The sequence below is a fragment of the Gastrolobium bilobum genome, unplaced genomic scaffold, assembly GCF_033153095.1.
Source record: "Gastrolobium bilobum isolate Gb01-03AN ecotype WA unplaced genomic scaffold, APGP_CSIRO_Gbil_v1 utg7888, whole genome shotgun sequence".
Taxonomy (NCBI): domain Eukaryota; kingdom Viridiplantae; phylum Streptophyta; class Magnoliopsida; order Fabales; family Fabaceae; genus Gastrolobium; species Gastrolobium bilobum.
In genome coordinates, this window is record NW_026898738.1 from 517401 (window position 1) to 542994 (window position 25594).

Sequence of the window (25594 nt, forward strand, 5' to 3'; positions counted from 1 at the left end):
CACAAAGAAAGTATATTCTCTTGGAAAAGTATATTTCTCTTGAGATAAAATTATTTATAATCAACTCATAATTATCTTATTGTGAAATTAGAAAATTAGAAAATTATAATAATAAAGACTAATATAATTCAGCAAACTGCAATATATTAGAATTATAAAAATAAAGATATTTTTATAATTCTAAATAATATTATTTTGAACTCAACGAAAATAACTTATCTTCGTTTATCCAAGAAATACTTGTCCATGCATGAGACTGAGTGGTGAGAGAGGACCTCAGTTGGAATCCCACCAACACCATCTGGGGAGGGGCATAAGTACCGTAATCCTTGGACTCGCACTCGAACTCTGGATTAGTCCCATAGGCGATTCAAAGAGTCGAACCCGTGGGATACCGGGAGTTCTGATTCGCCTCAAAGAGGTAATTATGATCAGTTTCCAAAAAAAAGAAATACTTGTCCATATTCTTTTGAGTTTCATATTTAAAAACAAAATAAAACTTTATTTTGCTAATTATTTTAAAAATACGATATTATTATTTTTTTAAAATAATATATTTTATATATAGTGTTATAAATTTAATAGAAATTTATAAATTAATTAATAAAACCTCAAGCATTTGTGATTTATTCACGTTTCAGTAAAGGCAAACAATCAAAAGGTGCGTTTTTCGCCGGAGACGATAGACGATAGTGGTGCCAACCGTCATAACTTAACCGTGCAACCTGTGTGGAGCTTGAGCGAGGCTGGTTCAAACTCGGTCACGACGAAGCCAAGAGACACAAGAAAATCTAATAAGCGAAGGCGCTAGCTCCCGCTTCGAAGGGACGTGTGGCGCGCCAAAGAGTGCTGCGGGGGCTAGCTTTATACATAATTACCTGAAAAACGTCACTGTCACTCTGCGATTCTAAATTTTGTAACCGATCTATGATCTATCTCTTTGATCAGTGTTGCTGATTCCACAGAGAGAGGGAGAAAGATGTGGGTGTTTTACCTGATCTCGCTTCCTCTAACAACTGGAATGGTGATTTTCACGTTGAGGTACTTCGCTGGGCCAGAGGTACCTCGCTACGTGCTCTTCACCGTTGGATATACATGGTTCTGTTCCCTCTCCATCATTATCCTCGTCCCCGCTGACATTTGGGCGGTACCGTTTCCATTTCTACTTTCTTGATTTCGAATTTAGTTTTTCATTGTTTCATATTAACGGATTTCGTTTTTATTCTTCTTTGAAATTCCGATTAGACTTGTTTAATTCAGTGTCATAGGGTTGCATAAACGGAATTTTATTTTTAGGAATGTTTTGCCCTATGCTGTTTTTACTTGCTTTTATCATTGATTGTGAGGGATGCTGGAGTTTTAGATTTGGCCAGAGAAACAGTGTTGAGTTGGATGTGTGATTACTATAGAAACGAAACCGAAAAACATTCACAAATATGGCTTGTTTTTTCGTTTTCTCTTTATTACCACTTGTCATGAAAGAGAGAGTTGCTTTACAATTGAGGAACAAATGCATATGTTATTTGGGAGCTTTGTATGTCCTAAGGTAATCCATAGATGCTGGTAGTCGTATAAAAAGGTAAGTGATAAATGCATAGATTATAAGTATCACTTACCATACAATAGTCTTCATCTTAGAGGAAGCCTTAACTTTCAAAAAGGGCTTGGATATGGAGAAGTTCTGAACAGATGGAGCTGGGTTTTAAATTAGAAACTGGAAGAAATAATATTATAAGTATAAGCACTAGAAAGATTTACTCTGCATCAGTCTAAAAGTGTCCATAGTTTTGTCAAAAATATTACGCTACCTCTATATTGTGGCCAAGGCAGCTTTATGAGTTTGTATTATTTAGTTAAGCTTGTGTCAATTAAATCAAGGTTGTGATTGCCTCTTCTTTCCTATTTAGTTAAATTTGGCAGTTCTTTGGCTTATACATAAGCTATTTTTTTCTTTTCTTTTCTTTCGAAAGGAAGATTTTTGGAACTTTACATTGTTAAAGGTGAAAAGAATTATGGTTAATTGAAGAACTATATGTGCATTGACTTCATTGATGTAATGTTGTTTCTGTGACACATACAGACATTGTCTTCTCACCATGAGAATGGAGTTATTTCTTTCTTTTGGAGCTGGTCATATTGGAGTACGTTTTTGCTTACTTGGTACGCTTCATCTAAATTTTTTATGATTATATGTTTGCATCACTTTCACATCCTTGTGTGTTCTTTAAATGAGTTGTATTGTTTAGAAAGGCCGGTCAATTTTTATCTTTGCATGTTGGTTAATAGCCCACAGTTTTTTTTGCTTTGTTCTCTCATTGCCTGACAGTCAAACATTCCTCTGGGATCCTTGTTTTGAGTCAGTGGACTGCATGCTTTTGCTATGTATCCGATATGTAATGGGATCAAGCTAAAGTAACTCTTTAATGTGAATGTCTATAACTATCTTTTGGTATCTCTTATATTGAATTTCATAATTCATAAGGCATGCATGCATTTTAACATTTTTCCAGTGCAGGTCAGACTTTGAGCTATACTGGCAGTAGTAATGAGTAAAAAAACATGATTTAGTTATTATGTAAAATTGCAAAATTTAGGTGATTTTCTGTGTGCACGCTCTGTTGCTAATTTGTTTTATTGTTACTCCTTGTCTCTTAATGTTCTTGCCTACATAATAAGCATGATTATTGCAAGGAAATATTTAAATGGCATTTACGGATCAGAGATGCAAATTTCCTCATATATCTAAGTTATTTATCCTAAGCAGGGCTGTGGTGCCCCTTATTCAGGGTTTTGAAGATGCTGGGGATTTCACTGTATCAGAAAGATTGAAGACTAGTGTACATGTTAACTTGGTTTTCTATCTAATAGTGGGATCTATTGGCTTTGTTGGACTTATTCTTCTCATTTTGATGCACAAGAAATGGTTAGTTCTCATCGTCCTAACCTTATATATTTTGATGTTGATTTAAGTTTTTGGTAGTTTGATGTTAGCTCAAAGTTATTGCTTCCTAGAGTTTTTTTTTAAATAATTTAAGATTCTTGTTTTATATGTTTTCCTCAAATACACCCATCACCCATGACAGCTAGTTTCTTCCTGATAATTTACTGTGTCATATGTGGACATGCTTTGTTAGTAATGTTTGGCTGCATGCTTTGTTATGAGTGAGGCTGATGTATTCATGAAAATGGAGCCTTATAGGCACCAAACTCTCTCTCTCTCCCCCCTCTCTCATTTCTTTTTGTATGTGGATAATGAGATTCCTGTAAACATCTTTTTAAGGGGCTTCTGTAAAACACTACTCTATCTGATAAAGCTGTGCATTTGGAAGTTCAGGTTTTAATATAACCTGTATAGTCTTTTGACATCTGTTCATTTACTCCTGGAGGCTAAGACATTGCTTCTGTGAGGAAATTTCAAGAAAATGCGGTATAACATCTTCAAAAGTCATTGAGTATATAACAATTTAGATAAATCACAAGCTGAAAAGATATGAGGACATAAAAGAAATTACAGTTTTTTTTTCTTCTTCTTAGTATTAGATCCTGCTAGGGCCGAGGGGAAGGCGCCACCATAGAGTGGTGTCTAAGGAATCCCCACTAGGGGGCCCAAGGAGGGGGAGGGGAAAAGGAAAGGGATGTTCCATCAGGGAGTGTTGAACTCCTTATCGGGAACTTGCAGGCAAATGTCCCAACCAAGTGAGCTAGTATATAATAATATAGATAACTTGCTGAAAAGTTGTGAGGACATATGAAAGAAATTACGTTTTTTGTTTTTTATTTTTGTTTTGGGTAAAAGGGGGCGAACCGGAGCCGTATTAAAACTGTTCCTTTATGACTGAAAGGTCATGGGTTCGAATTCAGAAAACGGTCTCTTTGCAATTATGCAAGGGTAAGGCTGCGTACAAGGATTTCTTCCACCCCACACTCGCTAGTCAAGTTTAACGGGGAGTGGTTTTTGTTGTTGTTTTGGGTAGTAGACCCTGCTAGGGCCTAGGGGAGGCCCAACTGTTAGAGTGATGCCTAAGGAATCCCCACTAGGGGTCCCAATGAGGGGGAAAGGGGAAGTGATGTTCCATCTAGGAATGTTGAGCTCTTTATGGGGAACTTGCAAGCAAATGTCCCAACCAAGTGAGCTAGGCTCACGAGATAAAGAAATTACAGGTTTAAATTGTACACATAAGTCACAGCTATTCAATAATCAGTAGCTTGTGTGATTTTTTAAGTCATGAACACATAAATATCTGCTCTGTGCCAAATTATTTGTCTATTTTTTGACATGATAGTCATGGTTGACAAGTTAGCATTCAACAAGGTTTTTTTTTTCTTCCGTATCTGTGTGTTTATTTTTTGGTTTTAAGTGAGTCAATGCCTTTTTTATTCTGGAATGATTTCTAATTGTTTGATAATTCTGTAAACAGGGATGGAGGTCTTTTGGGATTTGCCATGGCTTGCTCAAATACATTTGGACTTGTTACTGGTGCATTTCTTCTTGGCTTTGGTTTAAGTGAAATTCCTAAAAGCATTTGGAGAAATGCTGACTGGACCACCCGCCAGAAAGTTCTTTCCCACAAAATTGCCCAAATAGCTGTCAAACTTGATGATGCACACCAAGAACTTTCAAATGCTATTGTTGTAAGTGATTTGTTCAAGTTGACAGTAAATTTATTTTATAATTGAGAATATAGTTTCTCATGTTGCTCTCGTGCACACACAGAAAAGTGGGTGGGATCCACTTGGTTTCTTTCTCTCTCTTCTCCTTAGTAGGTCCCACCCGTTTTTGTGCGTGTATATGAGACAATTTTTTCTCATACAACATTAGAAACTATATTCTCTTTGTAATTTTACCTTTAAAAGGACATTGCTATAAATGTTTTTGTTGAAAATTTTGGTTTTTGATAGAGCCCAATGTAGTGATTTGGTCCATGTAGCCAAATCCACCTAGAAGGACAAGGCTCGGTTGTTGCTGTTTTCCTAGTGCACATTTACAAGTTTGGGAATATTTTTAATCGATCACTTGCAAGCAAGATAGAACTAGCTTTTCTTGTTTGTGATTTGTTTCTTACTCTTTTATCAACACCAATATCAACAATACTTTTATCCCAAACTAGTAGGGGTCGGTGGCACATGAACCCAAACGAAAAGTACGAAAAAATTGAGGAAAAAAAAGAGAGGATAAAAATAAATAAGTAAAAATATATAAGTAATCCTAGAAATAAAAAAAAATCAATAAACAATTAAAAATAAAAATAAAAATAAAATAAAACAAAGTGAAAATAAAGATAAATAAGAAGGAAAAATACATAAGAGAAAAAAGAAAAAAAGGAAAAAAGAAGAAGACAATAAATAAATAAACCAGAAAAGAAAAATATAGTAAAAAAAGAGAGAAAATGGAGAGCATTTGAAACACCCCATCATTCATTCATGGAGCTGAATGAATTATGTCCAGTGTCTGATGTCTTGTTCCTTCACTTCTCATATATAAAATATTAATAACTTGTTTGTGGCTAGTTATGATAAGGTTTTAAGGGAAGTGTTAGTGAGGGACATTCCAATTTACAACTAGGCATCTCCATCAATTCCGTCTTTCTTTGTCATTTTGGGGAAAGTATTACTTGTCAGCAGTGTATTGTTGGCTGTTTTGGTGCCTACGTTCATAAAAACTATGTAATATTGGACTGGATCAATTTTTCTGTACATGGAAGATCTCATGTGAATTGTGTTTTCCTTTGTTTTCGTGGGCAGGGGTAGAGTGCTAAATAAGAATGGCTTGCTTTTGAGTAACTATGTTTTTAAAGTACCCTTAACCCCACAAAAAAAAAAAAAAACTGTGAGTTTAATGATTGTTTATTTCTATAGGTTGCTCAAGCAACATCCAAGCAGATGTCCAAGCGTGATCCTTTGAGACCTTATATGGATGTCATTGATGATATGCTAACTCAAATGGTATTGAGCTTACATTATTCGGTTAAGGATTTTGATTGCAGAACCTAAATTGTTTTCTTTGTTTAGATATAACCTTCAAATTTTCAGTTTAGGGAAGACCCAGCATTCAAACCACAAGGTGGCCAATTAGGGGAAAATGATATGGATTATGATACCGATGAGAAGTCAATGGCGAAATTAAGGCGACATCTTCGGGGAGCTCGTGAGCAGTATTACAGATATAAAAGGTAAGCAGATGATGAATTCCATCTTTAGTTGTGTTATTCTCTTGAAAAGTTGTTCTTGAATCCTTTACAGCAGCTGTGGTAAATTCAATTGTTAAATTCTTACAATGAGGAAAAACACCTATTTGACCTAAATTTGTTTATTTTTGTTTGAGTAAATACCCTTTTGGGTTCCTAACAAAAAACACGGTCCCTACTTTAATCCCTTACAAAAATAAATTAGTCAGATAGTCCCTAACAAATTCAAAATGGATCCATTTTAGTCCTTTTGAGGGACTAATATGGGTCTTTTTTGAATTTGTGAGGGACCACGATTTCAACTAAATGGGTCCACTTTAAATTTGTTAGGGACTAACTGACTAATTTATTTTTGTAAGGGACTAAAGTGGAGAACATATTTTTTTGTTAGGGACCAAAAAATGTATTTACTCTTTTTGTTTTTCATATTAATGATAATGCCTACAGAGGCACAGCTTATTTTTGAGAATCAAATTGCTGTTTCTTTACGTGGCCCACACATATTACATTGTTAGGTCTTTTTCTTTTAAATTATATGTACTATTGAATCTAACAATTGGTCTGGTCAATAATTCTGTTCATTAATTTCAAATTTTCAATCCTTTGTTTTTACTTGAACTGTGAGGAGTTTCATCTTTGTTTCCTAGCTTTTATTAATATGTAAGACGTCATAAAATTGGGCATCCTGATGTTATGCAATGATGAAATAGATTCCTTCCTGCCTCTTTTAGAATGATTGGTATATGATGACAAGATATATACAACAGCTTGATTACATAGTTGTGGCTTTGTTCTATCAAATGCTTACAACTAAGGTCTCTTAGAATTTTCCTCTATTGATAACCAAACTTTATTTAATATTGTTGCTTTTGCAGTGAGTATATGACTTATGTACTGGAAGCCCTTGAATTAGAAGATAAGATAAAGAATTATGAACGCCGCAACTCAACCGGATGGTTTGCTTCAATTTTGTTTTCATTTCTGTTGGTTTGCCCCACTTCAATATCCTTCTATAATATATTACAGGTTCTTCTAGCTCACCTTTCACAATTTTTTATTCAATAATTTCAGGGAATATAATTCGAGCATTAGACCTGCTCGGACTGGCAAGTTGGGGTCCCTATGTGATACTTTAGGTATTCTTGAGATTTTTTAATAAATCCATTTGTTCCTAACTTCACCTAATTTTTTTTGCTGCATCTGGAATAGCATTGGCTATTTTTAATTTGTAATGCTGTTTCTGTTAGTTTTTCGAGATGTCCCGTTAACATTTTTCCCTTTGTGTGTATATTAAGTTATTAATGACAAAATAATGCTCCATATCCTACTTGTTCGGTTGCTTCCTTTGTAAATGAGACCTCAAGTAATTCTATTTTACATATTTTTATTTTGTGGTACATAATTGTTTGTACATGTAGAGCAAATTAAATTTACCTCCCTAGGTTTTGAAATGAGAGCATTGGAATATAGTATTGAGTTGACAAACCTGGTGGCTTGTCAATCTAATTTGCTCATACTTAATATGTTGTTTTTGGCTTAAAAGTTTCTTGAATTTCATCTCACTTTTGTTTTACCTTTCTCAATGAACATCTTATGTTACATTGCTTCATCATGCAAGGATAACTCCACATTCTGCTCTCCTTTATGAATATGGAATATTTTAGTTAGAGGCATTGGGCTTGGGGTTCTGAATAAATGCTGCTTCTTTGCAGAATTTTTCTGGAAATGCATTTTAAGGAAACAAGTTGAGAAAGGCTTGGCTGTTTTACTTGGGATGATGTCTGTTGCAATTCTTTTAGCAGAGGCAACTCTTTTGCCCAGCGTTGATCTATCGCTTTTCTCCATTCTTATAAAATATGTTGGATCACAGGAAGTGCTTGTGCAGGTAGACTAAGTTTGTTCGAGAATTTTTTTGTATAGTGGACTGGACATCGAGATTATATTTAAAATATTTTTTTCACCTTTTAGAAAGAAATTTTTGATGAGGATTTCATTCTAGAATTTTGGAAATCATATAATATTCTAAAGAAAACTGAAGTCTATCATATCTCAAATGAACTTCTTTGTGATTAAGATGGACTTTTGTTTATACATTGATCTACGGCTTATGTGATTTTCTTTTAATATGGGTGGTTCACTCTCTCTCTTTTTTATGAAAATAAACTTTCACGCCTTTTGGTTTAAGGATGTATATTAATGCAAACAAATTGCTCATGGAATCTCACATAATGTGTCTAAATTGCTTTTGATTCTACATTGCTACTATATTATTTGAAATGAAGACAAGTTCCTTTTAGAATCTCACCTCAATATTGTGTTCATCTGTTCTGGCATCACAGACAATTTATGTTTATTTAGAGTTAATGTCCCCGTATTGTCAAATATTGGTATATTTATAATAATGTGAATTATCCGTCATTTTGTATTTTTTGTTCACTCTCTGATCTTTGAAAGGATGTATGAAATCAAATAATCAATTTCTTGCCCAGGTGTTTGCTTTCGTTCCTCTCATGTACATGTGTATCTGTACATACTATTCCTTGTTCAAAATTGGAATGTTGATGTTTTACTCACTGACACCCAGGCAGACCAGCTCAGTTAACTTGCTTATGATATGCTCGTAAGTTTTAATTCATTTCCTCCTCCTGCTGTTGCTGCTAGTAGTTATTTTTGTTTCTTGAATTTCCTATCTGTTGAATGAATACCAGTTATATTCTATACTTACTTGTTCCCAGGATGGTTGCTCGTTATGCTCCTCCTATCTCGTACAATTTTCTCAATCTCATTCGCCTTGGTCCTCATAAAACAACTATATTTGAACAGGTATTCTTCTTGTCATATGAATCCGTTGACTGATTTCTCTACAAAATGTTATTTTTCTTGCCTAATCCGACAAAACCATGGGCACTGGGCAGGGTTCCATGTATTGCTGTCTACTGTGATACTTCTTTTCTTGCCTATCTTTTTGGCATACATATCAAATCACTTCCTAATATTCCCATAAATTGCCATCTCATGGTCATAATGATTGGGTGCATCAGATATTGTCAGTAAGAAAAAAACATGTTGCACTCAACTATTTCTTCATTAAGTTTATTGACCCAAGTTTATTTTTTTCTTTCTTTTTATTTCTTTTCTTGTCCTAGATAAAAGAACCTTTTTTCTAAGTTTCTATGGTTTTGTTGTCTTGTATTTGGTTTTACACGCCTTATATATATATTTTTAATGATAATTTTTATTTCATTTTATCTATTTTTTTTTCTTTTATTTCTAGTCCTTTTCCTTTTTATCTTCTCTCTCTTTCTGTCTTCTTCCTTCTTTTCTCTTATTTCATTTTTCCTTTCAATCTTTTTTCTCTGATTTATTTATTTATGTGTTCTTCATTTTTCTTTTTTCTCAAACTTTTTGTATCTTTTGTTTGAGTTTATCGAGCACCGACCCCAACTATTTTGGGATAAAGGTGTTGATGTTGATGTTTCTCATTAGTGCTGGACTAAGCTAGCAACTGCTAAATTATCTGAACTTTTGCATCGGAACATGTTTGCTCCCTGTCCTTAATTTTTTTCTAATTCGGTGTACAATGTGGCTATAATTGCAGCGTATGGGGAACATTGACAGGGCCGTCCCTTTCTTTGGGAATAGGTTTAACAAAATCTATCCACTTATTATGGTTATATACACGCTTTTGGTTGCAAGCAACTTCTTTGATAGAGTATTTCATTTTTTGGGGAGCTGGAAGAGATATATTTTCAAAACTGAAGCTGATGATATGGATGGTTTCGATCCATCAGGATTAATTATTTTACAAAAAGGTATGAAACGAAGACTTCTATTGTTGTTAAAACTTTAGTTCAAGTTACCAAATGACAAATCATATCTGAATTAGTGAATACCAACTTTGTGATAGTTATGCTTGATGATTGATTTTGTATTATTTGTAGAGCGGTCTTGGCTTGAACAAGGATGCAAAGTAGGGGAGCAAGTTGTTCCACTGGCAAGGAATTTCAATGGTATTGATATGGAAGCGGCCAACAGGCTTATGGTATGTATCAATACCTCCAAAAAAGTGGAAGCAATCTTGTCTCACTTGTTTCATCTGTGTTGTAACATGTCCTATTTAACCTTTCATGGTTTCAACAGCTGTAACATATGACATTTGTGACTACTGCTCCTTGTTGTTGGTAAGACAGTTTACTCATCGTATACCTTATATTTTGTTCAGGAGAGAAATGATGCTGAAATGAAAACAACTTCCAATTTGATTACGGAAGAAATAAATGGAAGTCTGTCCAAAACTTCGAAGGAAGAGACAAGCAGATATGGTTCGAGCAGGGAAGCCATCAGTAACAAGTATGCTGCCATTAGAGAGAAGGGTGGGCCAGCATCAAAATTGAAGGCAGAAGAGAAAAACGTAGCCTCTGCATTTTCCGTGGTTGATGAAGGCAATAGTAATTCCAGTAATTCAGCTGGAGTGCCATCTTCAGGTTTGGCTTCAACGTGGCAAACGATGAAGACAGGCTTTCAGAGTTTCAAGGCCAACATGGGGGCCAAAAAGTTTTTACCCTTACGGCAAACACAGGAAGATACGGTATCTCGTGTTTCCTCGTCCGAGTCCCTTGATGATATATTTCAAAAACTCAAACGGCCATCGAAGGACCAAGTTATTTACAATGACGAAGACTAAAATGGAGTCCAATACTCCTTTTAGATGATATATATCATTTGGCAAGTAACTTACAAGTGTAAGATGTTCTAGGATTGGGAATGCAGGTCCATATTATCATGTATAGTAATGGGGAAATTTAAATGCCGTGCTTAGGAAAAAAAAAAACTTAATCCCACAATACAGCCTAAATATGGAAAGATGAACACAGAAACTCCTATACTTTACTAGTCAATCTCATACAAAATCTAGCTGATCCTTAGATATTTCAAATTGTACCAGTAGAGTAGGCAGTGTTACCGATGTTTTGCCTGGCTTGAATTTATAATTTCATTCTACTGATGATTTCTTAGATCAAATTACATTGGTTTTATTGGGATGTCGTTCAGGTTTTGCTCACGAGTTTACTCCTTGTTCAATTTTATTATATTTTTATTGTGGATATAAAAAAAATGAAATTAAAATCTTTGGGCGGCCATATTTTGATGATGAGATGGAGTTTTAAGGTTTGATGATGAGATGAAGTGCTGAAGTGAAAGCAAAATAACTTGAGTAAGTCTTGAACCCAGAATGCAGCAGTCCCTATATTGGTATGTAGCTCTTGGAATTGGTTAGAACATTGAGTGCAGTGATAGCATGCTTACTTATGTTTTTTTAGCAAAATAGCACACTTGGACGAAGAAAGAACACAAGATAATTTTTCCAATTTATGTTGATGGAATAACAATATATGGTAATTGAAATCTAAAGCAAATATCTGAAATTCCTTAATCGAGCCACAGTGGAAAACGTCACTGAAGAATCATGATACAACTATGCAACATAATATTTATCACTCTTGTCTCTCCCTTTAGGTCCTGAAACTCATGAAGAATACCCCCATGTCCTATTTTGTTAGTTTGAGTACCTTTGACCAAAACCCATCTTTCTTCCTTCCCCTGCCTCCACTGACATCCCTCTCTCTGAGTCTGTTTCTTGAAACAAAGGCAAGCGACCTGCTCTTCTTCAAGTTCAACCCATAATTAAAGCTGAGCATGCAAGAAGCAGAATCCATCGCATGTGAAGCATTCCTGCGGAAGCGTCTACGATGAGCAGAAGAGAAAGGTTGAGGAGAAGCAGGCGAAGATGGAGAAAGATAACCATAGAGAGGATCAATAGTGTTGTTGTTGTTGTTGCTGTTGCTGTAGAGCTGTGAGAGTTTGTCTCTTAAGCAAGTGGAGCAAACACCTGGTACTTGTTTATCACTTGGGTGCTGTTTGCACCCTACCCCATTTGCTTCTAACATCTCTAGTTGCTTGTGTTCACTTGGATACGTATATTAAGTCCTCGTGCGCACTATTATTTATAGATTCATTCTTCATATCGGTAAAATGTATTAATTATTATTAATGTTATGTATATTATTATTATTATCATAACATAAGAACGAGATTATTGTGCTATGACTGCGTTCAATGAAATCCATCTTCTAGATGTTCTTTTTTTATATAAGAGCTAATCTTTGATGCAATCTGTAATTGAAAGTGACGTGCAAACAAATAATTTTTTATGAAAAATTTTTAGTAGTGTTTTACATTATCGTGATAATATTGTTACATTTGCTTTCATGTTTGAAGATTCTTCACTTTTATAATTTATTTTTTATTTTTACTGTAGGTCGTATAAGAATTCTTTACTTTTATAAGATTCTTCACTTTTATAATAGATTTTTTGTTTTTTACTTCACAAAATTATGTACGTTATCAGGTAGTTACTTGTTGGTATCTACATTAATACCAAGTGATTCAAACAAAGATTTCTTACAACTTGTTCCAAGAAATTGACTACGTCACAATTCAAACTTTCTACAGTATGAACTACCACATGCTTACGTACGCCCACTCAACCAGTTTCTTAATTAAGACTTATAATTTTATTTTGGTAAAATTAATTATTCATTGGCAAATCGCATGTGTTCAGAAGATTAAGTGGAAAATATTTTTTAAAATGATTCACGAGGCGACCGCAGCCTAAGCTACGACTTGCGCATAACATATATATGATAATAATTAATAATATATATTGTAATGTGGGGAGGGGACTTGTTACGGACCTTGAGATCACCACCTCAAAAGTTAGCTCGGGTGAGAGTGTCTAAGGCCTTATAAAACCCACATTAGCTTCCTATACAATCAATGTGGGACTCGTAACATTGCCACTCCCTTCAAGGGCCGACGTCCACAGCGGCTTTCACTCTATGACACTGACCCGACGGTAGCCCTTTCCTCCCTTTGGGGCGGCTTCACTCATCTACCAGTATTCAGTGCCCAAAGACACTTTAATCCAGCCTATTGGTAGCCCTTTCCGTAGAGTGAAGCCGCCCCAGAGGGGGGAAAGGGCTACCGTCGGGTCAGTGTCGATAGAGTGAAAGCCGCCGTGAACGTCGGCCCTTGAAGGGAGTGGCAATGTTACGAGTCCCACATTGATTGTATAGGAAACTAATGTGGGGTTTATAAGGCCTTGGACACTCCCACCCTTTGAGTTAGCTTTTGGGGTGGTGATCTCAAGGTCCGTAACAATTTGCTTTCATTGAGAGTTGAGGCCACGGAAAGGACTATCTATAGACTGGATTAAGGTGCTTTTGGGCACTAAATACTGATAGGTGAGTGAAGCCGCCCAGGGGGAAAGGGCTACCGTCGGGTCAGTGTCGATAGAGTGAAAGCCACCGTGGACGTCGGCCCTTAAAGGGGGTGGCAATGTTACAGGTCCCACATTAGTTTCCTATACAACTAATGTGGGGTTTATAAGGTCTTGGGCACTTCCATCCTTTGAGCTAGCTTTTGCACTCCCACCCTTTGAGCTAGCTTTAGGGGTAGTGACCTCAAGGTCCGTAACAGGACTCTTATTATCCAAACAATCCTTTCATTGGTTTAATTAGTCAAAATAATTTGTATTCATGTTTAAACGTGAATATCTTCTTCCAATATTTTTTGATTTTTGGAAAATTCCTTCCAATAAATTTAAAATACATGCTCCCATGATTTTTTAAACCGAACTTTGCTTATTTTTAAATGAAGTAATAAAAATATATAATAAAATAGCAAATTATACCTTGACAAAACAAATATTGAGTTGTAGTTGGGAAGGGTGTGGAGTGTGGCAAACCAACGTGCGTGAACTTTGATCCTCACATATAGGACAAAAAATGGTAGAAAGAAAGGAAGAGGTATCGTATCCCACACGAAATTGAATATCAACGTTTGCCTGCGGTCGTGCTCGTGGGTTTTATAGTTAATTGATGCATAGATTAATGCATATTGTTTGCTGAGCAGTGTATAAGCATGCACGTGCGTGGTGATGTGATCTCTAAAACGGCGACGAGACCATTCATGAAACGGTGCGCAAATGTCCTTCATTTTCATAAAATGTCATGGGAGTGAGTGGCAGACTAGATGGAGTCCCAAACTACTTACATGCAAAGGTAAACATCTAGACCAGTTAAATATTAGTCATTAGATATCACAAAAGGTAAACATGAATGAATAAATTGATATTTAAGTAAAAGTTTAATTTTGATATACAATCTCTACACCTAAACTCATACACTTTCCTTACTCTTAATTGAATTTGAAGAGAGAGAGAGGGGTGAAAAAAGTTTGAATTGTTTTTAAAGAAAGAAATAGGAATAAGATGTGGGTATAGAGATTTGGATTTAAAATAACAACATTACTTTTTAATTTATTACGTGTGTAAATATTTTTTAATTATCATTTAATAATTTCTTGGGGGTAGGATATTCTTACACTGGTGTAAGAGTTAGAAGTCTTACACTCAATCTTGACCATTGATCCACTTGTATCTAATGGCTCATATTATTAAAAAAATTGAGCCCTTAGATATAAGTGAGATCAACGAACTATATTGAGAGTGTAACTTACACTGGTGTAAAATGATCATGACCCATTTCTTGGAAGGAATTCAATAATTTATTACAACATGAATAAATGAGTTTCATTGAGATAACAACTAATGAAAGAATAAATTTATTTTAATGATGTATTAATGGCTTTTTCATTCTTTTGCCCCTTATTAATTAATTAATAACCATTTTGCCCCTGATTCGAAACTATTTATCAATCTGCCCCTCTTTAGTCGACTACCTTGCATTTTTAATCGACTAAATGGCCAAAACAGACAAAAAATGGCTGCTGGGAGATTTAGTCGACTAAAGCTCCCTATTTAGTCGACTAAATCTTCATATTTGACAAAAAAAATTAAGTCAGTATGATTTTAATCTATTAAGTAGGGAGATTTAGTCGATTAAATTTTCCAACAACCGTTTAGTCGATTAAAAATGCAAGGTAGTCGATTAAAGAGGGGCAGATTAGTAGATAGTTTCGAATCAGGGGCAAAATGATTATTAATTAATTAATAAGGGGCAAAAGGGTGAAAAAGCCATGTATTAATACCTAATTTAATAATAATATAAAAAATAATTCACAAGTAGTAAATCAAATTAAAATTTTAAGATATCATTTCTTTGATATTTTTTACCATTTACAAATACCCTTCACTTTACAGCTTAATGAATCATTACACATCGAAAGCAAGTGGAGTAGTGCACTTTCAAGATTCAATTTTCTTTCATTAGGATATTAAAAAACAGGAAAATACTTTCTTTTGTTATTGGAGAAAGTAATCTCCTGTTGTCCATACATTAAAGATAGACCCCACATGTTTATGGGTCCACCGCATGACAGAAGGAGTATCCCAATATAGGAGACTTGTTTTTCCCTAAAAAAAATACTTTCTTTTTTAATTTGTTCAAACAGGCTTCAATGTTCAAAAGAGGTCTCTTTTAGTCGTGTTTCTTAATTGGAATTTGTAACAAATAGTAGGAGGAAAAGTAGACTAATAAATGTGTCACATATGAACCTGCAGAGAAAATAATGAGATTTAGTTTGGACAGTTTCACAATTCTAGTGGGCCTATCACGCTCTTTCTAAGCCCACTTAGAGGTTGAAACTCATGCACAATTAGAAGCTTCCTTATAGCAGTACGGGTTGGATATATCGCGGAAAAAGAAGCAGCCAGCCTCGTCAATGAAATCATTCATCTTTCCTAAATATAATTTCTTAATTTTTTTATTATGACTTGTTACTAACAATTCTCGAAAAGAAAAGGTTTGATTTTGATCCATTTGTCACAAATATTTAACTATGTGTTATAATTTTTTTATTTTACGATTCTAATTATTCTTTTGGACGAATCATGTCCCTTAAGTACTCTCATGACCGAAAAAAAAAGACTGCACATATATGATACTAATCCCGAGTTGAATGATGTGATAATAGCATATACAATTCAATTACTTTAATTGAATATTTTTTACTTCTATACAATTAATGCTTATGTTGTAAATCAATACCTAGATTAAAACATCAACATATTATTTTCTCTGGAATAGAATTTTAAAACTTCAAACAAACATAAGAATACTTCATTTCCACGTTTATATTCTTAACAATAACCTTAGGTTTTAATATTATTTTTATTCTCTTCTTAATTTGTTGAAATAAGTTTAAAAGTTTTTATTCTTTAGTAATTTAAACAAAAATAAAAAAATGAAGTTATTCTTCATGGCGTTTCCTGATTGGTAGAAAAGGAAAAAGCAAACAATAAAGTTTTTTGATTCTTAACGTTAGATATAAGATTTGCTTTTACAAATTTTTTTTTTTTGCTTTCACTGCCCGATAAGAGTGCCTAACGGCCATTAGATTCTTATTAGATTCAGGTTGGACATTTCATAAATATTTTATTTTTATTTTTTTAGTACATGAAAGGGACCTAAGGCCCAAGAGAAGAACTAAAGAAGGAGCAAACTGAAAGAGGGCAATTTTGAGATCCTTTCCCAAAAGATGCTGGAGTTCTGGTGGAGATTCAATAAAAATCGTGATGTTATATTTTGTGGGAGAAACATGCTTTACTAACCAATGAGCACAATTTCCATTTCTAGGTGTATGACTCATGTGAATGATCCAGGACTCTTTGAGCCAATCTCAGATTCTGGAAATAACACGAGACTGCCTTGTGACATTGGCTGTCGAACCCACACAAATTATCGAGCTTTAAGTTTGTAGTGATAGGGAAACTCGGATCGTCTCCCAAAGAACTTGCTAAAAATCAGAAACGCTCTGTAAAATATAGAAAATAAAGAGGGGGATTTTTGTTTGTTCAATTTGAAATAAAACAAAACGTAAAAAGATGAATTTGAGCTCTAAGAGATCACTTAGCGTTTGATCAAATACGATGCTTCTACTCATACAATCACAGAGTATTAGCCCGTTTGACTTAAGGTCATAGGGTTAATCAATCTAATCATCAAATCCGATGATTAATCCTTTTCCATAATCGCAATCGCGTATCTCAGATTGAATATCTGCAATCGCACGATATCAATCTGAGTTTGAAAGGGAAACGAATCTGATTTAAAGGAAAACGCAGATCCTCAAGACTAATCCATGGAATCCGTTATTCTTAAGTTGATTAAAAGGTTCTTAGCCTCGCATGGTTAAGATAAACATAATTAAAAATTAAAAAGAATAAGAAGAACATAATTCAATTGAAATTTCCAGAAACAATTTGTCAATCCTCAAACTCTCCAAAAATCTAACTGAAGGGTTTCCTAAAGTTTCTCTTAAATAACCCACTTTCAGAACGGGTTAGGGTTCCACCAATTCAGCCCATACATAAAATAAAAAACATAATAAAATAAAATAAAACATTAAAACATGGCCTTGGGCCCTAAACACATTGGGTTCTAATTTAATTTACAAGTCCAAACGTCGAAATAAATTTCTAGCAAAAACATGTCATCTTTGGCTCAGGTTTCGCCCATCTTCCTGTTTGAATTGGGCTTCAGTGGATGAAATAGAGATTGTAGCCCTTTCTGTTAGCTAAAAACTTCAATAAGAATGGAGTCAATCAGACATCTGTAGGGTGAGATATGACCAAAATACGAAAGTAGTGTAAATCTGAAAAATTCTGACGAAAATCAATTAAACCCAATTAAAATCTAGAATTCTGATTTGACCCAAAAGATATTTATTTAGCTCAAATAAATCCTAAAAATATTAACTAAGAGTAATAAATAAGTGCAAAAAAATATGTGTTATCACCTTGTCAGATCATTAACCTTTGCTAGCACCTTTAAAGCTTCAGAGGAGTCATAATTATCATTTTAAATATTTAAACTTCGGTCATTCCATTAGAATGTGACTTAGTTACAACAAACCCAATCCTTGTTAGTGTAAGAAACAATTCTAATTACAAATTTAATAATAAGAGGTTATATTATTTTGCTAATAAGTGTTACAGCAGCGAACTACATGACAAACAAAGAAAGCAAGTGAAAAAACAAATCAGATGAAGTACATTATAATCTTTCTTTTGGGCACTAATAAGACTTCATAGAGCTGAACATTTTTCTATTGGTACATCATTAATTTGGTTCATTTATGTTGCAATGGACACAATCACAGACACAATGACACACACAATCATAATGAATTAATAAACTTATTTTAATGATGTATTAATACCTAACTAAATAATAATGTAAAATATAATTCACAAGTAGTAAATCAAAATTAAAATTTTAAGATATCATTACTTTGATATTTTTTTACCATTTTTAGTGAATCATACACATAAAAACCAGGTGGAGTAGTGGACTTTCAATATTCAATTTTCTTTCTTCTTGATAATAAAAAAAAGAAAATACTTTCTTCTGTTACTAGAGAAAGTAATCTCCTACAGTCCATACATTAAAGATAGTCCCCACATGTTTATGTGTCTATCGCATGAGAAAAAGAGTATATTGATACGGTAAAAAAAATACTTTTCTTTTTAATTTGTTCAAACATGCTTGAATGTTTAAAAGATGTATCTTTTTGTCGCGTTTCTTAATTGGAATTCGGAACAAATAGTAGGAGGGAAGGCAGACTAATAAACGTGTCATACATGGGCCTACAGAGGAAATAATGAGATTTGGTTTGGACAACTTCACAATTCTAGTGGGCATATAGGGCTCTTTATAAGCCCAGTTAGAGATTTGAACTCATGCACATTTAAAAGCCTCCATTTGTTGGTTGTATTGCGGAAAAAGCCTTCAGACGCCTATCTTTTTCCGAGAACACCATGTCAGAAGGATGTAGCATTAATGGGCAGATAACGAGTCAACAATGTAGCAGCATGTTGGGAGGATGTAGCACAAACGGAACGCTAGTGAGTTAACGATGTAGAACAATGATAGGATGAAGCTGAAGCATGGAAACAAAGGTATACATTTAGACAAAGAATGTTTTTGGGTAAAACCCATGAGAAAAAGAAAGGATAAGATGAATAAGAAACTTGAGTTCGTTGAATGAAGTCTCTGTGACAGCCAACTAGTCAACGACGTAGCACCATGTTGGTAGGACGTAGCACAAACGGGTCGCTAGTGAGTAAACAATGTAGAACAATGATACGCTGAAGCTGAAGCATGGAAATGAAGGTATACATTCAGAAAAAGAATATTTTTGGGTAAAACCCAAAAGAAAAAGAGTAAGGATAGGATAAATGAGAAACCTGAGTTCGTTAAATGAAGACTATGTGACAACCAACTAGTCAATAACGTAGCAGCATGTTGGGAGGATGTAGCCCAAACTGGTCGCAGTCAAGTATGTAGAACAATGATACGCTGAAGCTGAAGCATAGAAACGAAGGTATACATTAAAAAAAAAGAACATTTTTTGGGTAAATCCCACAAGAAAAAGAGAAAGGATAAGATGAATGAAAAACCTCAGTTAGTTGAATGAAGTCTATGTGACAGCCAACTAGTCAACGACGTAGCAACACGTTGGGAGGACGTGGCACTAACGGGACGCTAGTGAGTCAACAATATAGAACAATGATATGTTGAAGCTAAAGCATGGAAACAAATGTATATATTTAGAAAAAAAAACATTTTTGGGTAAAACACACACAAGAAAGAGAGAAAGGATAAGATAAATGAGAAACCTAATTTTGTTGAATGAAGTCTCTATGACAGCCAACTAGTCAACGATATAGCAACATGTTGGGAGAATGTAGCAAAAACAGTCGCCAGTGAGTCAACGATGTAGAACAATGATACTTTCCGCTATATCAGTGAGTGAAGTTAATGCCTCGAGCCTCGTAACAATTTTCCGATTGAATTAAGAAAATCACGTCCTTAAAGCTACTGATTCAGATTCAGTTATGAAACTGAAGCTGAAGCATAGAAACAAAGGTATACTTTAAAAAAAGAACATTTCTAGGTAAAACTCACTAGAAAAAAAGAAAGGATATGATGAATGAGAAACCTGAGTTCGTTGAATGAAGTCTCTATGACAGCCAACTAGTCAACTACGTAGCAGCATATTGGGAGGATGTAGCACAAATGGGTCGCCAGTGAGTCAACGATGTAGAACAATGATACGCTGAAGCCGAAGCATGGAAATACATTTAGAAAAGGACCGTTTTTGGGTAAAACTTACAAGAAAAAAAGAAAGGATAGGATGAATGAGAAACCTGAGTTCGTTGAATGAAGTCTATGTGACAGCCAACTAGTCAATAACGTAGCAGCATGTTGGGAGGATGTTGCACTAACGAGCCTCAATGAATCAACGACGCTGCATGGAAACAAAGGTATATATTCAGAAAAAGAATCAAAGTAATCATGTTTTTGGGTAAAAACCCACAAGAAAAATGTAAACGAAGGTATAAATAACCCACACGAAAAAGAGAAAGAATCGGATGATTGAGAAACCCCGAGTTCAACGAATGAGTGTTATTCTGTGATCGTATTAATTAGAGGAAAGCCATTCTACTAAAAGATAAGAAACTAGAGAGAGAGGAAGAGTGTTAGGAAGGCCTTAACTATCAGAGAAAAAATCCTCGTAAATGAAATCATCCATCTTTCTAAAATATAATTTCTTAATTTTTTTTTATTATGACTTGTTACTAACAATTCCTGAAAAATAAAAAAGTTTAATTTTGATCCATTTGTCACAAATATTTAACTATGCGTTATTATTTTTTATTAATTTTACGATCCTAATTATATCTTTGGATGAATCATGTCCCTTGAGTACTTTTATGACCGAAATAAGACTGCACATATATGAGACTAATCCTGAATTGAATGATATGATAATAACATATACGATTCAATTACTTTAATTGAATATTTTGTACTTTAACACAATTAATGTTGGAATCGACGCAATCACACACGCAATCATAATGAAAGAATAAACTTATTTTAATGATATACTAATACCTAATTTAATAATAATGTAAAAAATAATTCACAAGTAGTAAATCAAAATTAAAGTTTTAAGATATCATTTCTTTGATATTTTTTACCGTTTACAAATACCCTTCACTTTACAGCTCAATGAACCATACGCATAAAAACTAAGTGGAGTAGTGGACTTTCAATTTTCAATTTTCTTTCTTCTTGATAATAAAAAAAGGAAATACTTTCTTCTGTTACTAGAGAAAGTAATCTCCTACAGTCCTAACTTTACCATATGTTTATGTGTCTACCGCATGAGAGAGGGAGTCTCCTGATACAGTAAAAGAATATTTTTCTTTTTAATTTGTTCAAACATGCTTGAATGTTTAAAATATGTCTCTTTTAGTCGTGATTCTTAATTAGAATTCGGAACAAAGAGTAGGGGGAAGGCAGACTGATAAACGTGTCATACATGGCCCTACAGAGGAAATAATAAGATTTGGTTTAGACAACTTCACAATTCTAGTGGGCCTATCAGGCTCTTTATAAGCCCACTTAGAGGTTGGAATCCATGCATAATTAGAAGCCTCCTTATAACAGTATGGGTTGGTTGTATTGCGAAAAAAGCCTTCGTAAGCCCATCTTCTTTTAGGAACACCATGTTAGGAGGATGTAGCATTAACGGGCCGCTAACGAGTCAACGACGTAGTAGCATGTTGGGAGGATGTAGCACAAACGGGCCGCCAGCGAGTCAACAATGTAAAACAATTATATGCTGAAGCATAGAAATGAATGTATACATTCGAAAAAAGAATGTTTTTGAGTAAAAACCCACAAGAAAAAAAGAAAGGATAGGATGAGTGAGAAACCTGAGCTCGTTGAATGAAATCTCTATGAATGACAGTCAACTAGTCAACGACATAGTAGCATGTTGGGAGCATGTAGCACTAAAGGACCCTAATGAGTCAACGACACTGCATAGAAACGAAGGTATACTTTCAGAAAAAGAATCAAAGTGATCTTGTTTTTGGGTAAAAACCCACAAAAAAATGGAAACAAAGGTATACATAACCCACAAGAAAAAGAGAAATAATAGGATGATTGAGAAAACTGAGTTCAATGAATGAGTGTTATTCTGTGACCGCATCAATCAGAGGAAAGCCAATCTACTAGACCGAGAGAGAGTCAAAGATAGGAAACTAAAGAGAGAGGAAGAGTGTTATGAAGGCCCTAACTATCAAAGAAAAAAAAAACCTCATAAATGAAATCATCTATATTTCCTAAATATAATTTCTTAATTTTTTATTATGACTTGTTACTAACAATTCTTGAAAAGAAAAAGTTTGATTTGGATCCATTTGTCACATATATTTAACTATGTGTTATCATTTTTTTTTATTTTACGATCCTATTTTTTTTTTTTGACGAATTATGTCCCTTGAGTACTATCATGACAAAAAAAGGACTGCATATATATGAGACTAATCCCGAGTTGAATGATGTGATAATAACATATACGATTCAATTACTTTAATTGAATATTTTGTACTTTTACACAATTAATGCTTATGTTGTAAATTAATACTTAGATTAAAACATCACATATTATTTTCTTTGGAATAGAATTTTAAAATTTCAAACAAATATAAGAATACTTTATTTCCACGTTTATATTCTTAACAATAACCTTAGGTTTTAATATTGTTTTTATCCTCTTCTTTATTTGTTGAAACAAGTTTCAAATTTTTAAAAGATTTCATTCTTTAGTAATTTAAACAAAAATAAAAAAAATGAAGTTATTCTTTTTGGTTTTTCCTGATTGGTAGAAAGGACAAAAACAAACAGTAAAGATATTTGATTCTTAATGTTACATAAAGATTGTAATAGATATAAGATTTGCGTGTATATGATACCACTGTCAGGCAGGTCAACAGAGGAGCCCATGATGGGGAACAACCACCAATGGACTAAGGCAATACCATCATATCAAAGAGTCCAACACCATATCTCAACCCAAAACTTTAAGGCTTTAAGTCTATGGGTCCATCCACTTATATGCACTACACTTAGCCCATTACCAATCAATACTTACACTTTAATAATCCAACACTTTCTTGGAAGAAGTTTGCTGCATAACCTACTTGATGTTAATATATAACCTGACAACATAAAAAAAACACTTATTTAGAAAGAAAAGAATAATTTTCTCCACAATAATAATATAAGATTCAATTACTTTAATCTCAACTGATCAGTCCGTCCCCATCCAGAGGCTCCATATTATGGCCCACCTCCACCTGTCACCCGGGAGGCTCCATTTAACCTACAAGTTTGCTTCATAACCTACTTGGTATTAATTTTGCAAAGTTTGAAAGACTAAAATATTCTCATGCAATTCACACCACTCCTCATTCATAACTGTATATGGATAGGCAAATTGTAGAATGATTGTTTCTATAACATACCCAGAGTGTACCTAATCAAACTTATTAACTTTAGTTCCCTTCTCATTGTAAGCCTATGAAATAGGTGTTACCCACACTAATTAGTGTGTTACATATATCCAATCCCAAATAAAAGGATAATTTAATTAAACGAGCTTTATATTACATTCTTGAATCATAATTTAATCTGTTTTTATTAAAATAAAAAAATAATAATTAATTGAAACCCACAATAATTAACAAATTCTAACACCATCGGCAATAAAATCATATAATTTGATACTTTTTTATTACGACTTGTTATTAACCATACCTGAAAAGAAAAGGTTTGATTTTGGTCCCGTCACTACCATTTAATTATGAGGTAACATATTGTTAAAATGGTCTGATCATCTTGATAGTAAGATTATAGAAGAAACCACACTTTTTTTTTTTTGGTAAACAAAAACCACACTTTTTTAATAATGCGTGTATTGTCTCATATTGAAAAAGGAATTTACATTCAAAATAAATTAAAATTAAACATTTAAAATTCATTATAAATAAAATGAATAATTTTTTTTTTTTTTTTGCATTACAATTATTTTTTACTAAGAGTTTCTCTTTCTTTCTCTTATTGCCTTTTGACAGTCACCGTCACCGTCACAATTAGAGATATTTTAAATAATTAGTAGAGAGACAGGACTAGTAAACTTCAAGATAAAACATGTTTTTGATTATTTTTACACAAGTTTCTAAAAAATATATATGTATTCAGGTTGGACAATTATAATTATCTTTTTAAATATTTAAACTTTGGTCATTTTGTTGAATGTGACTTAGTTAAAACAAACCCAATCTTTGTTAGTGTAAGAAACTATTTTGAGTATAAATTTGATAATAACAGAATATTTGACTTTGATAATAAGTGTTACAACATTGAACCACGTGACAAACACAGAAAATACTTGAAAATAGAAAGGGATAATCGTTTGTCATATAACATGACACCATTTGTGTCATGTTACAGACACAATCCGTGAGCCCCATTGTCTAGGAAAAAGGCAAAAAAAAGTTAAAGTGGGTCTCACGCTATATTGAGTGCGTAGGAAAGTGAAGATTTTTCCTATTCCATAACACTTGTATTTCCCAAAAATAAAACAGATAAGTATATCATAATCTTTGTTGATGGCACCAAGGCTTTATGGAGCTGAACATTTTTTTACTTTGTATGTCATTGATTCAGTTCGAACTCGCTCAGACTTGTATATAGGTGACTTTTTCAAACCTTTTTTTTTTTCATTACGAGGATCAAACTTGTGGTTTCTTATCAATATTATTTGTTTTCTTTCTTTCTTTTTTCTCCTTTCTTTCTTTTTTCCTTTTTCTCTTCTTTCTTCTTCTCTCCTTTCACTTCTTTCTTCTTCTTTTCTTTTTTCTCTTCTTTGTTCTTCGTTTCTTTTTTCTCTCCTTTCTTCTTCTTTTCTTTTCTTTGCTTCGGAAATTGACAAGGACAAAAACAGTTTATTTGCTTAGGAAATTGACAAGGACAAAAACAGTTTATTAAACTATTATAGAAGACCATCCCAGTACAATTTTATAGAAGCTTTTGAATTAAGGGAGGAGAGAAAGTGATAAGGTAGACGGGAAGAAAAAAGAAAGACCCTTTATGAGAGGAAGTTTGCTGCACAACCTGCTTGATGTTAATATTGTTGGGATAAATTTTAAATGTCCGTTTTTTAGCAGTTTTGGTTTTTTAGTTTCTTGTGTGTCAGTTAGAATATTAATGAGTCAGTTATGTCAGTTAGAATATTAATGAGTCGGTTATGTCAGTTATAAAGTAATGAGGGTGTTATGTGTGGAGTTATGTTGGTCAGTTTTATAGCTTATAAATAGCCTTTGATAGTTTGTAAATCAAGTAGATCAAGAGAAAAAGAGAAAGAGCAAGAAAGTAAGAATAGAAAAGAAAAGTTTTTTTTGTAGATACACAAGTATAGTTGTCTCTTGCATCTGTGTAGATACCAAATTCTAACAAATTGGTATC

The 25594-nt window shown here is 33.7% G+C and overlaps 2 protein-coding genes across 3 annotated transcripts; one reads left to right on the forward strand and one right to left on the reverse strand.

Annotated features, from left to right (window-relative positions):
* The first annotated feature begins 651 nt into the window (after positions 1-651).
* LOC133283681 (uncharacterized) lies at positions 652-11221 on the forward strand. Of its 2 annotated transcripts, none has more exons than XM_061480577.1 (14): positions 652-1147; positions 2081-2160; positions 2765-2923; positions 4419-4632; positions 5857-5943; positions 6031-6170; positions 7061-7141; positions 7257-7321; positions 7898-8070; positions 8675-8805; positions 8921-9008; positions 9784-9997; positions 10127-10227; positions 10408-11221. In XM_061480577.1, exons 1-14 carry the CDS (start codon positions 980-982, stop codon positions 10867-10869), a joined length of 2163 nt encoding a protein of 720 aa, XP_061336561.1. In that variant the 5' UTR covers positions 652-979; the 3' UTR covers positions 10870-11221. The 2 variants fall into 2 exon arrangements, with proteins under 2 accessions (XP_061336561.1, XP_061336562.1); XM_061480578.1 differs by having other exon boundaries at positions 1094-1147; positions 2787-2923.
* Positions 11222-11734: 513 nt separating this feature from the next.
* LOC133283707 (uncharacterized) lies at positions 11735-12133 on the reverse strand. The gene has a single exon (XM_061480612.1). It carries the CDS (start codon positions 12131-12133, stop codon positions 11735-11737), a length of 399 nt encoding a protein of 132 aa, XP_061336596.1.
* Between the last annotated feature and the right edge of the window lie 13461 nt (positions 12134-25594).

Bases quoted from the DNA above. Each gene is read 5' to 3' on its own strand.
- LOC133283681 (XM_061480577.1), top strand. From the start codon at position 980: ATGTGGGTGTTTTACCTGATCTCGCTTCCTCTAACAACTGGAATGGTG. The intron at 8,071-8,674 runs GTAGACTAAGTT...TTTCTTGCCCAG, and splicing joins CACAGGAAGTGCTTGTGCAG to GTGTTTGCTTTCGTTCCTCT. The intron at 9,009-9,783 runs GTATTCTTCTTG...CTATAATTGCAG, and splicing joins AAACAACTATATTTGAACAG to CGTATGGGGAACATTGACAG.
- LOC133283707 (XM_061480612.1), bottom strand. From the start codon at position 12,133: ATGTTAGAAGCAAATGGGGTAGGGTGCAAACAGCACCCAAGTGATAAA.